The 16,422-nt window shown below is 40.7% G+C and overlaps 1 protein-coding gene across 13 annotated transcripts in view; it reads right to left on the reverse strand.

Annotated features, from left to right (window-relative positions):
- The window catches only part of RAPGEF6 (Rap guanine nucleotide exchange factor 6), a 119,828-nt gene that overhangs the window by 50,046 nt on the left and 53,360 nt on the right, over positions 1 to 16,422 (reverse strand). Inside the window, exon 2 of one of the 13 annotated variants that reach the window (XM_033517611.1) lies at positions 11,229 to 11,290. The exons of the other annotated variants lie outside the window; for them this stretch is intronic. Within the exon in view, the coding sequence (XP_033373502.1) occupies positions 11,229 to 11,282 (54 nt within the window). The 5' untranslated portion in view covers positions 11,283 to 11,290. The remainder of the gene's footprint in view (positions 1 to 11,228; positions 11,291 to 16,422) is intronic. 13 annotated transcript variants of the gene reach the window in all.

Genomic DNA, 16,422 nt, shown 5'->3' on the forward strand with positions numbered 1-16,422 from the left:
TGGCAAATGGACAGGGCAAGGCAGCTGGCAGTTACTGAAATGCTGAAGGTTAATGGAACTGAAACATCAAGGAGTTTTAGGAAATGACAGAACAAATCAGCCCATAGATTCACTGCCTCTAGCTTAAGGTTTTCTGCAAACTCTTCAGCCTGTCCCCACCTTTACAACCTCCCTATGCCAATGAACAGCTCCAACTTCAGCTTCAATCTTTTCATCCGCGAGCAAATCCCATGCTGACTGTGATAACACTGATAAAAGGAAATCTAATTTAAGCTCCCTTCTATCCAGATTCTCAAATCTTCAAAACAGCTCCAGTAAAACAGTGAGCAGGACCAAGAGTAGAACCAATTCTGCAGGATTTCCCATGAGAACAATGGCAGGTGTCTGCTCTTTACCAACAACTGGTGCTGTTAAAGCCTGTTCTGGCTCAAAGACGTCCCAGCACCCACACATACACACTGCCTCATACAGTTTGTCCTTCCTAACTTATATGAGATTTTAAGAGTCTTGTGATGAACACTGTTTTCTGTACCTAGACTGAGAAGTGGGGCTTCACCTGGTCTTTGGGGAAGGTGTCCCAGCCCATGGCAGGGGCTCAGAACAAGATGAGCTTTTAGGTCCCTCCCAACACAAACCATTCTGTGATTCTGTAATTCTAAGTACTGATGGAACTAGACAATGGCCCTCAAAATAAACAGGTTGTGCATATATTTTGTGTGTCATTTTCACAAAAACCCACTGATGACCAACTCAAAGTACTGCCAGTCTTCCCAAAGGAGTATTTCTAAACAACTAATTAATCAAAACTGCTCTTCAATCCCCCTACCAGCATCCCACTTCCATCACCTAAAAAGCACATGGGTATGTACTATGCTCCTGCTGGACTCTGCAGTATATTCTTGCAAAAGACATTTAATGCAAGTTGGATGCAAGGAAACATCACAATATCTCTTTAAATTTGAGAGAGAGATAAGGTTTATTGGAGACAAGTGACCTTTAAAGTACTGCTTGCCACTACTCAATCTCACAAAATAAATCACAGCTTCTGTCTTTTGTATGTCATTTTTGTTACCCAAAGTGATTGTTCCTTCTTGCAGAGCTCACTAGGCAGCAAGATACAGGAGAGGATGCTTCTGTACCAACATGATAGCAGACACAGGAAGCTCCTGCTGGTTGTGGCAGGGAAGTTGCTGGAAGTGATATAAAATTGTCTTAACTACTGGTGACTATGACTTTATTTTTCTAAAACTTAAAAACTCTTGTTACAACAGCATCAGTATCTTGAAAAATCCTGTGTTGGGAAACAACCTCCATGTATCAATGTTCAACAATGCCCATATTAGATGCTTTTGGATGCAGATGCTTATATCTGCAACATCTTCTGGCTAATTGTGTGCCCCAGCATTCCCAGACAGGAGAACCTTAAACATCCACGACATCCTAATAAACACTCCAACAAACTTACTTGCCACTTTGAACCACAACAATTTATTTTTTTTCACAAGAAGAGATCATCTGGAGCTGTAATATGAGTGCATCTGACATGCTGGCACAGCCTGTCCCTGCATCAGTGCCAGCGCATCCTTGTGACTGACCTTTCCCAACAAAGGGATATTTAGGAACAAACCCCCTGCTGAAATGCCACACTGCAATTCAGAACTGAACCAGAAAGAAAGTTAAGAAAATAAAAGTCATCGTCGGCACAGCCACCTACAGCTCTGCACCCCCACTGAGTCAGGAAAACACAGTTGGTGATTACACCAAAAAAATCCTGCATCAACAAGGAATTTTTAAAGCAATATGGCAAACTGCAAGAGGGAAAAAGGAGAGAAAAAGAGACTAAACCCTTCGGAAGCTCATCCTGATGGTAGCATCAGCCTGCCATGCCACACAAACCCAGAAGCAACAGCAGCCTGGATTTGTTTTTTGTTAAAGAATTTGAAATTTTGGAAGGTGGTTCACAGGCTGATCCCAATCTCATTTTCCAGGACACAGCCACCGCCAGTCACCTCAGCCAGGAAAGAGAGGAGGTGGGGGGAGAGGACATGGGAGTGTAAAAGTCAGCACTCAGCAACATTTAATAAAAAATGTCATGCACACAATACTAAACTTTCCCCACAGCAGCCTTGAAAACCTGAGATGAAGACTCCAAAGGTCCACCAGGAGCTTGGCTTTTTCCATCAATTTCATGGGTGCAGTCACCTAGCACCAATGTAAGGGGGACAGCAGCATTCCTGCTGCCAAATCCAAAAACCTCTGCAACCCCCAAAGCTATCCTTTCTCCTATTACATAATACAAATTTTACTTAAAAAGAGCATTTTATTTGATTATTTTTGTTTTTTTTAACAGACATCAGGTTTTATACAGAAGTACTGACTTTCTAAAAGTAGTTTGGTAACAAGAGAAAAATAATGATGTGATGGTTTCTCCCTTAGACAGCTGAGGTTCCCCACTGTTCTCCAGCAAGAACATATAAACGTATAAAGTTTAACAAAGGTGAGCACAAGGTTGTGTATCTACACCAAGTCTCGTGTCTGTAATTTTGAAATTACTTGGAGTATAAGTTTTGATTCAGGGTACAAATCACAGGCCAGCAGACCAAGGACAGCATGTCTGCAGTGACATTTGCTTCCCACGTAAGCACCATTTACTCTCAGCAGTGAAGTCACACAGAATACTTGGGAATTAAATTAAAACCTAATTTTGCTACAGCAGATTTCAAGATTGCACATGCTCTGTCCAACAGAGCAAATGATGTGACCTTTGATGAGATGACTGCTCATCAACTCGTCTGAAAAGGACACTAAAAGTGATGGTCAGACAGAGGACAACCTCCCTTTGTGTGCTCCCTAGGAAGGGTTTGCTCAAAATAAAGGCTGTACAAAGTCACTGCAGAGTTTAAATAGAGAGAAAGGCAACCACAGAAGTCAGAAGGTAAGTTTTGTCACAGACTGGCCAAATTGAGACATTTTTCTTTCCTACTTCCCATTCTCTTCCCATGGAAAGAAATCAGCAGAATGTCTTTTGGCAGAGACCATGCTCTTCATTCTTTATTCCCATAGTGATTTACTTTAGGATTTGCTGGTATCTTTGCCCTAAGGATAAGCCACATCTGTGCCTTTGTGCTACAAGTTTTGAAGGTAAGTATCAGTGTTTACTGTTATGCTTTGGATAACTAAAAAGCACATGCTGAAAAGGCATAGGCAACAAGAATTTGCAAAATAGTCTTGAAAGAGGGACACAAAATCTAACAATTATCTTTTTTTATGTATAAAAGAAGCTTCACCACTGTATTTTAGCCTGCAGTAAATTGTATGTTTATTAAACATAAATTCTTCAGAAAGATCCCACAGTAAGAACAGTGGCCAAAGGACTCATGATGAGGAAAAAACTAATAAAGGAAGCACAACCCACTGAACTCTTCTGGTCCATTCCAAATTCAAATTAATGGAAAGAAAATGGGCAATAAAGAATCAAAAGGTTTGCCCCTTTCTTTAATACTCCTTGATAGCTAAGTTTTGTATCAGTTTTTCTAGGAGCCCAGATGGATGTTTACAACCAATCAATGCAGTCTGGACACAGCAGAAGCATCAGCCTCTGAGAGAACAGTCTGTCCTTTTCCAGGCTGTATAAGCAAATTTTCTATCCTTGGTTTTACAGATTGTCAGTAACCTTATACCTTATTTGCTTTTCTGAAGTTCCCTGAAACGTTGCCAGCAAGACTAATATTCAGAAACAACACAGGATTTCTTTTCCATGAAACACCCAAGGACCAGAAGAGCACAGCTCTGAGGTGTCAGGGCACACGTGTGGCTGCTGGGGCACTGTAGAACCCCCAACTCACTGTGAAAACCAGCTTTATGAGAATTCTAAGTTTTCAATTTTAAGGCACATTTATTGAACATTTTGTTTATTGTTTACTGAGGTTTTCCATTACGAGGTTTCCACTGTTGTAAGCTGGAACCCATTAACGCACAAAAAGCATTAAAGGTGATGACACTGGGTAACCTCTGAGCCTTAGGAAACACTCCTCCTCAGCCTCCATCGTACCCTAGTGGTTTAAGGGCAGTAATTTTCCTTTCTCAGATGACACAGAAAGCTGGACTGTCACAAGAAGCCAGTTTAAAAAAAAAACAACAAATATGTTTGCCTTAAGTCTTAAAAGTAAAACCAAATTGCCAAACTAAGACCACACAATCAAAGAGCTGAACAGGTCCCCAGTCCTCTGAAACAGGATTTCTCCAGCTCCCACCTCTCCCCTTTCAGTGGCCATAGCCTTCCAGTCCCTTCAAATGCCATTTTCTCTTTGATACCCTTGATTCAACACCTTTCATACCCTTAATATTGAACTAGTTCTGCAACAAATTTTACATTCCACCATCTTATTCACAAGTTGCTCTGATGGCCTCACTTGCTTGTGCTTGTTTCCATCATCAGTTTCTTCATTTATACAAGATAACTGATTTAATTTGTTCTACTTCTCATTTCTACAGCCTACTGAAACAGGAGCAACACTGCTCACGCCCACTGACAGCAGTCTCTCACCTGCAATCCTTCCTATGTCCCACTTTCTGCTCTCCTTCATCCCATTAATTCAATCTAAGAAATGAAAAAGGAACAAACCTCTTCAATGTTTTTTCTTGGCATCAGTACATTATTTTAATCATCTCATATATCCTGCCAGTAAATCAACAAGAAACCACTAAAACCCCCGACTTCTCTGAAGTTATTCTGTAAAATTTTCAGTAACCTTTTTCACAAGGATTTGTATAAACTAACTCTGCTTTACATTAACCTTTTACATACAAGCTACAATTCTCCTCCAGTTCAAAATACACTTAGAGCTGTGTTAATGGGAGAGGACAAAGTTGTTTCTCTGAGATATAAAGAGAGGCCACTTAGGTGTCCACAGAGAGGATGAGCCCAGCTGCATTACCCATGCTGACATCAGTCCTCAGACTTAATGCAAACAAAAACATTTCCTCCTTAAAGACCACAGATGGCTCACCAGTGGCACAAAAACAGATTTCTTCAGCTCTTTAAAAAGCACCAATGATGTCTGGGGGTGAGGTTTTTTTTGTTGTTTTTGAAGCCAAGTGATAACTCAAGCTTTTTCCCCAACAGATCCAGATAAAATCCTGTGCCCTTCAGTAATATGATGCAAAAAAAACTCAGTGCCTATCCAACTACACAAACTTCATGACAATATTTATTTCAAAACATGTTTCAATTCACAATCTACAGTATCTATTTCTGGTTTTATCAGTACTACACACATGAATCTCAAAGAAGGACCAAGTTGACATCATTCGTGACAGTCTTGCAGTGCCTCAAAAACAGTATCTAAAGCCTTCCTAAAAATATCTCCAGGCTTACAATAAGGTAAAAAAAGGATGCAAAACATACAGAAAAACTCTAGAAGAATTAATAATCCCTAGAAGCTGTTCTATGTCTCAGGTAGCCAAAAGCTTTTTTGGTCTTTGTGGCCCCTATAGCCCATAGAAATTAAAATTCTCTGAAGCATTACATTTCCTTAGTTACAATAAGGTGACATAAGGACAGAATTTCAAACTAAATTCTGGTGTTACCTTAAACCACACATGTAATGCAATTTTAATTTGGTTTTCATATGTCTAAATTATAGATTACAACTATGCCTTAGCTCATGGTAATGCTAAGTGTCTGACACGCAAACATCACAGCTTGGGAGAAGTGGGTCTGAAAATTCACCCACAAAAAACTGTACCAGTATTGCTGAAAGCTCCATTATAAAGGGAATATCCAGCAAGTAAATGTACTTGATGGTTGCAAAAAATATAACTTTATTAAGATTAACCTTCTCTGGTCCATTCACAAAGTAACATTTTTTAATGTCAAGGCTTGTGTGTTTGTTATTTTGAATGTGGAACAGGAATGTTCAAAAATAGTTATTTTCAGGGCCAGAGTTCAAATTTTACTCTTTCTTCTCACCACTGAAATTTATTACAATAGTAAAAAGTGCCTTGTCTAAATAATTACAGTAGAAAAAGTGTGACAGGCCCTAGTGATGCTCTGAGCTCTACAAGGAGCCCAGGAACTCCAGCAACCACCAGCAGCCCGACGTTTGGGAACTCTCACCCTAAGCCAGTACTGCAGAGCACATAAAATTCCACATCTACATCAAACTTCATGGACTAAATAATTTATCAACTCCTACATGCATGGATTGGTAAAATACAGCAGGATGACAATCCCTCTTTACACACCCTCAGGCTGCCACAAGCCCACGTCACATAATGACATGTGGGTGACAATCAGCTCTGGGGATGCACCGAGCAGGGCTCCAAGGACATGGGAGCACGGTGAGCACACCAATGCTGTCAGCATTACCTCTGAGCCAGGACCTTTGTAAGGAGCCCCTTGGATACTGCACATGCAAAAAAATCTTCCTTTGGCACTTCCACGTTTTCTTCCTGTATTCATCAAGAAATGTATTCATGGAAGCCAGAGGGGCAAAACAGGGTGGTCCCGACCTAGGCTGTAGATGTAAGGAGAATTCTAACAAAGCAGGTTTAAAGCAAAGTCTAGGAGGAAATAAATGAACAGATATGTGTTTATTGTTTAATTTCCCATAAAAACAATACTTCAGGAAAAGGCTTTTTCTGTTGAAAAGTACCACAATGTATACTGGCACTTAACTGTAACATATGAAACAGTAGAGTATAAGAAATCTAAGTTTTCTGGAGTAAATGGCCACATAGCTCATACTAAACCATTTTTATCTTAAACCATCATGCAAAAAAATGCAATTAAGAAGTTTTACAAAAAATATCCTGCAAATGGTTACAGAAAACAGTTAAACCTTGTATCTAAGTGTAAGAAAAATTGTCCTTTGTCAGTCCAAGTCCTCCCTCTCCAAGTGCTCAGGGATCACAGTACCGAGGAACCAGTACCAAGCTCCTACAAGTAATGTAGAGAACCAAAACAATCCTTCTGAGCAGTGGATGAAGGGGAAAGGGATCAGAAAATATAGGGTAGGAGAGACCATGAATACTCCGAGGAGCTGGCTGAAACTCCAGAAATGCCAAAGAGGGCTAAACCATGGAACACAAAGTTCTCAGGAGGGAAGAGAGCCATGAGAGCCAGGAGAGGAGCTCAGAGAGCAGTCACACCAAGGGATGACAGGGCCCAGCTCTGCAATGCTGGAAGCTGGGCTGGAAGCTACAAGCACAGAGATACTGGTGGGACTGACAGAAAAAATAAAGCAAAGGATCTGTTACTCTATTTGCTTTGAAAACATTTAAATCCCTACTACTGGGGCTACTTTCCATGTAAACATGTTAGCAAAGGATGACATTGAATCAAATCAAGGACACACTATCAAAGCTCTGTTTTTCTTCTAAGGAACTGAAATGAAATATTTAATTGCATGAAGGTTTCAACTCAAGATCCTGAAGATCAAACTGATGCCTTTCGAATCAGAAGATGAGGTTACACTGATTTTAGTTATGAATAACCAAAAATTGTACTACATCCCTCTGAGACAACACCAGAAATAGGAATGGGACTGAAAAATTACTCCAGGTCTTCTGCTCTAACCCAAACACAAACTTTTACAGAGCAAATGTATCATTATTATGCTTCACATGCACCTGGGATCTTGAATTAAACTATTTTGCTTCAGGAAAAAAAAAATTAAAAGCTTAAATGTTAATTCAAAAACTCTTATTTTCCATGAAAAGTACATTATCTCAATAAAGCATCCATTTTAAATATCCTCTATAGAAGCACTGTCCAATCACTCCATACTCCCCCCATCAGACCCTCATGCTTCACAAACACGGTAACTGGGGGTACATTCCAGGCTTGGAAAATCCTTTAGGTGCCTAAAATTTCTATTACAGAAGAATCCTCTAGAAGAACATCTAAATCATTTAGAGCTCTCCTTCATAATGACTTCATAGCACAATTATAGTTAATAGTCCAATACCACAAAGAGCATCACAGACAACTGAACAGAGAAAGTTATGATCAGAATAACAAAGACAATCTTACTGAGATACTTGTGAATTTTTGCTTTAAAATACTGTACTGGCATCACAGGAGTTTTGTTTAATGTAAGTTGAATGTCTCTTGTCCTTGCCAACACAACCAGCCTGTGGAAAGAGATCTCCACAAATGCAATGCAAAGTCCTCCATCTTCCCTCATCGTCTTCCAGAGCCAGAGTGGCTTGACAGCTGGCATGGCTTGGATCACTGTGCACTATGCTCCTTACTGCTTACCATCCTCACCAGGTTTCCTTACAAATGCCTGCATCTATTCATCTCATCTTCCACAGTCTGTCTTTGCAGAAAGGGCACAGTGCCCAGGGTAGACACCATCCCTTAAAATGTGCAGTTCTGCCCCTTTACTGGTTCCTCCAGACACAACCACAGAGAACATCCAGCATCTCTCCCTGCCAAGGAGAGGGTGGTGATTTCTCCTGGACATGTTTCCAATTACCAGCAGAGTCCTGAGAAGTACACTGATCTCCCCAAGAACCCGGCTGAAAGGGCACTGCAGAAACACGTTCACTGTTCTCTCCCTCTGTTCATCCTCCTTTTACAGCTCTTGATGCAGGGAAATAGAATGCATTGATTCCTTCACACAAGTCTACTCTGCACCTTTACTTTTGGAAACCAAACGCCATGGAGTCTCTGGGGGATGAGGGTGAGTGCAGCACTAACCAGTGTGTGCTATGGAAACTGGTGTGGACACCAGTACTTGGAGACACCTTGTACTTGGAGAATGGTCTTCCAGGTGCCCACAGAGCTCCTAAAGCCAGCTTCTGTTTCTCCACAGCCACATCAATTAACCTCCCTAGGATAAGGTTAACCTTCAGAAGTGTTCCAGCTTCACAAAAGCCTACGTTTATGATTAGTCATAAGAAATATGACTTCATCTTGCTCTGATTCAACCCACTGTCACATCCAGAACACCTGTAATTACAAGAGTCAACAGCCCATTTTCAAACTACTGTCCTACACCAGTTTAAAATCAACTGATTAGAACAATTTTGGCACAGATCTACATAAAACTAAGTTCTAGTTTCAAAACAGTACCACAAAATACTTGACATTTTGGCAAAACCCCACAACATTCCAGAAACCTCCCACAAAATACTTGACATTTTCAAGTAACAAACTTACATATTTAAAATTCTAACATGACTTATTTTGCTGTATTATATATTATTATAAAACACTTGTCATAGAAACAGATTTTTAGTACACAGCTCAGCTGAAATCAAAATGTAATAAATTCAGATCTGATTCAGCTCATCAGTTTGATTAATCCTAGGCACACTTCTCCTCAGATCCCTTCAAAAGTTTGGGGGGACTGCAGAAGTTTTGGGGGGCTTGTGGGTTTTTTCAGAAAGGAATAAAAGTACTATATCTTTAGTGCCTTTAAAGGTAAAGAACTGTTAGCTATGGACTGGAATGCAAAAGCAGTTAATGGGTTCTCATAAGCCATTTTAAAAAAAAAGAAAAAACAAACTTTCCTCTTCCTAACATTTTATAACATTTCACTTAAGAATAGTAACTTAGTGAATAAACGGCTTGGCTGGCAGAGCAGAAATCCACTGGATATTGTCCACAAAGCTGACACAGGGGTCAAAAAACTTTTATTTATATTATTATTTTACCCTTATGAAGCCCTTTTTTTGAGCACAGGCTTTTTTGTGGTTTCTCACTTCAGCCCAAACTCTGTGGAGAGTGCAATCCCAGCTGAAGCACCAAGGTGACTAAAGCATTCCTAGTTTTTAAGAAGTGTTACAACATTCAAACCTTAATAAGGACAGTGCAAGTCAAGCTTAAGTAAACTTGGCCATCCATAATTAAAGTCTGCAGAGCAGGAAGGGAAGAAAGAGTCCACATGTACACTGGGGCATGGATGATAATACAAACAGGCCAGGATTTGCCAGCAGGAGCTCCAACGTGAGGAGCCACAATTACCTGTGTGAACACACAGTGCCCAGCCACCCTCCATGACCACAACTACCTGCAGCTCCACTTCACCTGTGATGGGGTGGACTCAGCACACGTGAAACAGCCAAAATTCAGCCACACATTCAGCCACACAATTCCACACTGGTTTTGGCATCCACACAGGGAATCCCAGAGCTTGCGCCCCCATAAACCACAAGCTTTTCTTTACATTACACAAGATATAAAAACCAACCAGGGAAAATCAGGCTGGACAGGGACTCCACACATCCAACTGGCTTCTCCCTGTGCCTTTACACACCATCATGTCATTGAGACTCTAAACTTTTTGGGACCAAAGTCAAGAGTGATCTCCTGCTCCAAAGTCAATGCTATCTCATGCTGCCATGAGCACATGGCTTTTGCCCACTGCCTCCAAACACCACAAAGTTGCATAGTCTTTTTTCTACCCAATAAATACAAAATTATAATAAAGAAATAATAATGAATATATGCCTGGCCCTATATTTATAAGGCAAGTTCTGTGTCTTAGGTGACTACTTCTTGGTAGTAGCCTTAACAAAATACCAGAAACTCAGCTAATTTTCTGACTGAGCATACCAAACAGTAAGAGACTCATAAATATTGTATTTCTAATTTCTTTAAAGGCTTTTATCTCAAAGGTGAGTTTGCTCGAACATTCTAGCTTTCATTATGCCATTTAAAAGAAACACCCCTCCCCAATTTCACAGAAATACTGCATTCTCAGACACAAAAAGTAATTTGCGTCCTTTAAAGCTAATTATAATTACATAGTTCAGCTAAATAATTAACCAATTCCATGCTGCTGCACAAAGGAAACAAGAAGTACAGCTCCACACAGCTTGAAAATTAAAACATCAGTGGGTTTGGATATCAGTATTTTCAAGTTAGCAAAATATGCCAGCAGTTATAAAAATGTTACACTTAAATAATATTTACAGGGTTCATATACACTTCATATTTATAGGCTAAAAAACAAGCTTAACACATTTCATAAGCAATTTCTTTTTTTTTTTATACTTGCCAGTAATTTTTAAGCTATTGGGATATAAAAGAATTCCATGACTTCTAGGTTTCCCCACCACCATTTAGAAATAATTCTACAGGAATAGCTCATGCATAGCCAGGATTCCACTAGCTTCAATCCAGCATGCTGCTGGGATGAGAAGGGAACATACAGCTAGCACCAGGGCTGTCAATACATGTCACAGAAATACAGCACAGACAAAATCTTACTTACTTTGGAGGCCCAGGGCTGTAGGCAGTTGGCGTAACATCGAACAAGAAAAGCCATTTCTTAGGCTGAGAAAAAAAAGTTTTCTTTCTCAAATAAAAGCCACAGGGGGAAAAAATGAGAAAAATCCTTTCTGCTTTCTCTTTAAAAATCATAAAGCAGCAATGTACAATATATGCAACTTCTCAGGCTTGGATTTCACACTGAATTCAATTACAGCTTCCACTAGATTGAGGAGTTTTCAGTATTGCAGGGAGTTAGCAGCAGCAGCAATTCCTATAAAAATGTTCCAGTTTTAACAAGCACATAAATTCAAATCAAAATGTTTCCTAGCTTCTCAAATACAAATATCCATACGTTTCTCCAGGCAAGAGGCACGCACCTAAAAAGTGCTGCTTAAATCGAATGAATTCAGAAATAGATTAGAACTGCAGGATAAAGCAACAATACATTAAAAAGCAAGGTATGAATTCTTCACATTTTTTTTCTCTTCTAAAATGCATTTAGAAGTGGCTTAACTTCAGGTCCATTTTCAGAAACTTCATAATAATATTGTAGTTGAAATTTTGCAAAGGTTCTTCAGCATTTTAGGTGATCCAGGAATCCCACACCCTGGGATATTAAAGTTTCTTCTTTATACTCGTGTCCATCATAACTGCAGAAATTGAATTCGCATCCAGACTGTAGCTCCAGGATATATGCTCTAACAGGTTTGCACTGTGGAACGTATTAAAAGCCTCTGCAATACAAACCCTCTTTTCTTTTCCCCCCCCTCCTTCTTTTTTTAAATGCCGTTTACAACTCTGCAGTGTCGCTTAGTATTCTAATGCATCAGTCAGATAGCACGACTAATCCACACCTAGCTTTTCCAATTAAAACATTTCTGTAATGCCAAACGAAACAGGACATCCATAGCTACAGCAAGGCTGACTGCTGGAGTCCTAATTCCTACTATCTTTGCTTGCTTCTCAGCAGCTCCCTCAGGAGAAGCTCCCATCGATTGGATGCTCCGCAGCAAGATGAAATATCTAATAAGGAGGAAAGAGAGTGGGAGGGGAACGGAGCTAAAAGGATGACATCACCTGTATAGAAAGCCTTTAGAAACTGCATTAGATCAATTGGCTACTGGATCTGCAGATGCAGCCGACAGAGCATCTTTACTGACCTAATATAAACACACAGATCAGTACAACTGCTCAGCAAACACCCTGCTTCACATCCATTTTTATACAATTTTATATATATTCAGGGATGTGCTGTAACTCTGATTATTTTCCTTTTTCTAAATAGTTTTTTTTTTTTAAATTAATCACATGTATCTACTAACACTTTCAGCAGCATTTAGGTGGATTATTTTTCATCTCTGAATTCAAATTTAGAAATAAGTAAAATAAATATCTGCAGGCATTCACATGCACACAGATACATCATCGACTCACAATAAAAAAAAATATGCTTTTATAAGTGTGTCATACTAGAGACTCAATACTTTTATCTCATCCTACACAACACAGAGATTTTATCCAGAATGAGAAGTAAATTTATTAAAAAGTGAGATTTATAATCCTCAATTTTAATGGTTTTGAAACATTTTAGAAGTTTTGGGGGTGGGGCTCTTTTCCCTGCTCAATCAAAACCAATTCCATTTCCAACCCAATTTGCTTCAATTCTGCAATAGTCAATTTAGTTCTATAATCTCTTTTTGCAACTAAAAACTGATGTATTTGAAAGGAGCTCAGTCTTGGATGGTAGCCCAGTATGCTGAAGAGATGGTCCAAGGAGGGATCTCTGAGATCCCACACCTTTGAGCCAGGTCAGCCATGATGCTTTTGGATCCTAGAAGGCAAATGAATTATGCTGCTATGCAAGGGAGGAAACGTGGGAGGAAACAGGCAAGGGGTGCTGGTTCTGTTAAAGCCATTATTCTGGTCTCTGCATAATTTACTTCATCTGCAAGAAGGGGAACTCACTGCTTTCCTCTTTTTGGAAAGAATTTTTGATGCCACATCAGACTTGAGGGTATTTCTCCAATTCAAAACTACCCCACAATGGTTTTACCACCTCCTGTGTGCAAATGGAGCTGGCAAAGGGGGCCTGCTGGTACCCAGGGCCAAAAGCACCTTTTTTGTCTTGTTTGCTTACTTATTTTTGAATATTGAATCAGGCTGTTTGAGCAATCCACAGAAAGCTCTTTTTCATCTACTGTGCCAAGATGGAAGGAGATTGTCACATTTTTGAAGCTAAGTTGTACCAACAGGGCACCGCTCTCGATCTCACACCAAAAGCTCCTCAGCAGTCATCCAGGAGCTGAATTCTTCCCAGTATATAACCCAAATTATCACAGAAACATAGAATATCTGGAGTTGAAAGAGACATACAAGGGTCACCAAGTCCAACACTTAGGATGGGAGTTGCACCTTAACCATGAATGACCTTCCCCTGGTGCCTTCCAAAACCATCCTAAAAGGAAAATACTGGCATCAATGTCTGAATTTACTCAACCTCTTATCAAACAACAACAATAATAAATGAACTGGGGTCCACAAATATTACTTTAATTTGTTTAATTTGTATTTAAACATAAAGGACAATCTGAACTTCAATCCTGCACTTGCAATTTTTTGCAAAAACAAAGTCTATTTGATTTCTAAAAGCTGAAAGCAATCTAACTACTTTAGATTTTTACAAAGCACTACATAGCTACACAAAGAGCTGTTTCTTTTACTGCTTTTTCAATACTAAACAATAGGCTAGATATGTGAGCTTCATCTTACACATGACTGTATTGCCTCTTTTCTAATAATTCATAAAATTGTATTTAGAAGCATCTTAAGGGTCTGTAACGCTACAGTCATAAATGCTCAGCAGCAATGAACACCCAAATACTTCCATGTGGTGTTACCTGCATTATGGTTAGCATAATCACAATTTATATCCAGGAGAAAAGAACCCATGCAGCTGAAAGAGCCCTCTCCCTGCCTGCCTGCCCCTGATACAGGCAGATCTCCACCTCCCAGATTCATCCTGCTGCATTGTGTGGCAAACCCGATCCAGCACAGATTTTGTCGCAGATGCCATATTTTGCAACTACTGTAAACACCAGCTCAATAATGGGAACAAAATTCTATTTCCTCCTAGTTTTGCCTTCAAGTGCAGATGACATCATCCCTGTGGCCGTGCCGCCAATGAGCGTGGCGGCAGCAAGGGTCCCGGGGGGCTGCAGCCCACGCTGCGCAGCCAGCCCGCCCAGCCCCGGGTGGGGGGAAAACCTGACCTACTTCCACACCCCAGCTTTTGGGGCATCCCCCCACTCCTTTCTGCTTTCATTTATTTATTTTAACACATGCCTCTCTGCAGCCCCAGCTCCCTGCAGCACAGCGCTTAAGTTTTTTATAAATCATCTGTTTAATAACAAATCTCAAAACTAGAGCAACTCAGAGATGAAAAAAAAAAATCTGATACAAAGGCTTGGTAGTGATCACAATTGAAATACTTGAAAAGAGCTACAGTATTGAGCAGAATCACAAACAGAAAATCACATTTTAAGCCGGCATCCAAGTTTTAAGAAGATCTTAAGGGAAAAACAGTACACAATCACTGTATGAAAGGGAGTCTTTGTTCCTTAAAACTGATTTACCATGCTGAAATACAACTCCATAGATTTCTCTGCATCATTCTCTTTATCCTCCCATAATGCTACCTGAATCCTCCAGACTGTTAACCAAATCTGCAAGTTCTAATTGTCTAACTAGAGTAAGTCACTGAAAAATGGGATGTTTTTAAAAGGATAGTAAAGCCTTTCATAATTTAAATGCACATTCAGTTAGGCGGGATTAGAGTCTTCCCTTATTTAAGGACACCACAAATGCAAGCCTTGCACAGGCATGAAGCACCGGCAGCTGCTGGCAGAAGGTACCCCACAAGCAGCAGGACTTTTTCCTGATCAATCAAAGGAAGAAAAGCCCATTGTGCAATTCCAGCGGGGAAGACAGTGACGGTCTCAAAGCCATCACAACCCTGGCTGAGGAGGCAGAAGCTGCCGGCCGAGGGGCCTGGGGCTGTGAGCTGGGCTTAAGGACTTCCGTCCCTTTGTCCTCAGAGCCAGGCAGGCGCTGGCACACTGTCCCTGCCACACTGCGTCCCGCAGTGCTCAGACATGAACAGGCACCTTCCCTTGCCCCCCCACTTCTAGGGCAGCAGCTCCCGTCACATCCTGACTTCAAGCCCAGGTGGGGGCTGGGGAAGGCAACCGCTGCTCAGAAGGTGATCTGTCACTGCACACACTCAGGCAAAGATGTTTCAGGCTAAAATAATTCATTTTAATAGATTTTTCCGAGTGGAAATTGCCAAACATAGCAGCATAATGCAGAAATATTTTAACATTAAGGGCACCTGCATCAAGAGGTTATTTCCATAGATTTGAGTATTTTATATATTTGTGGACAGACAGGCGATAGGGAGCGAGGGGTGGAGAAGGCAGAGCCCGCTGCAGACCCTGCCATTCTGGCACAGCTCACTGGATTCAGCATCACTGCCATGCTGCTCAAAGGGTCTCCCCACCTCTGAACTTAAACACCAAAAATAACTCATTGTATTCTAGCGGCATGGTCAGCCCCTCATAAGGGCTTCTCAGCAAAAAATAGGAAAAAACATACAACCTCCACCCTGTTCCTGACTCTTTTAGGAAGGAGAGGCAGTGAAAGCAGCACCAGAAGCTCCTGTTCCACTTCAGGGTGACATTCTGTGGTGCCACTGCATCCTTACACATGTCGCTTTCCACGGTAGCATTTACTAAAAGGCTGTGGAAAAATCCTACCCAAAGACCTGTAGGACTTATATGTAGTATGAAAACATGATCCATCCTAAGGGAAGAAGCACGGGAGAGCAGGGGGAGAGCAGGAGGGGGAGGGCAGAGACTGTCATCATCCCTTAAGTGATGTAAGCTTCTAAATATAGCACCAGCAACACAGGAGGAACAATGAAAAGGCACCATGGATTGAATTTCTCCACTGCTTTCACACCACCCTGACTCTTTTTTTCAGCTGCTGTGTTAAGCAGGGAAAGGTCATCTTCTATTTGCAACAATTCAGATTTATATGGCTTATAATACGTTTATAAATTACAGCTCTCTCTCCTGCAGCTCTGTCTCGCGCACACACTCTGCAGAACCAGGCAGAGCATGATCCGCATCACAAACAGG

The sequence above is a fragment of the Parus major genome, chromosome 13, assembly GCF_001522545.3.
Source record: "Parus major isolate Abel chromosome 13, Parus_major1.1, whole genome shotgun sequence".
In the NCBI taxonomy this organism is placed as follows: domain Eukaryota; kingdom Metazoa; phylum Chordata; class Aves; order Passeriformes; family Paridae; genus Parus; species Parus major.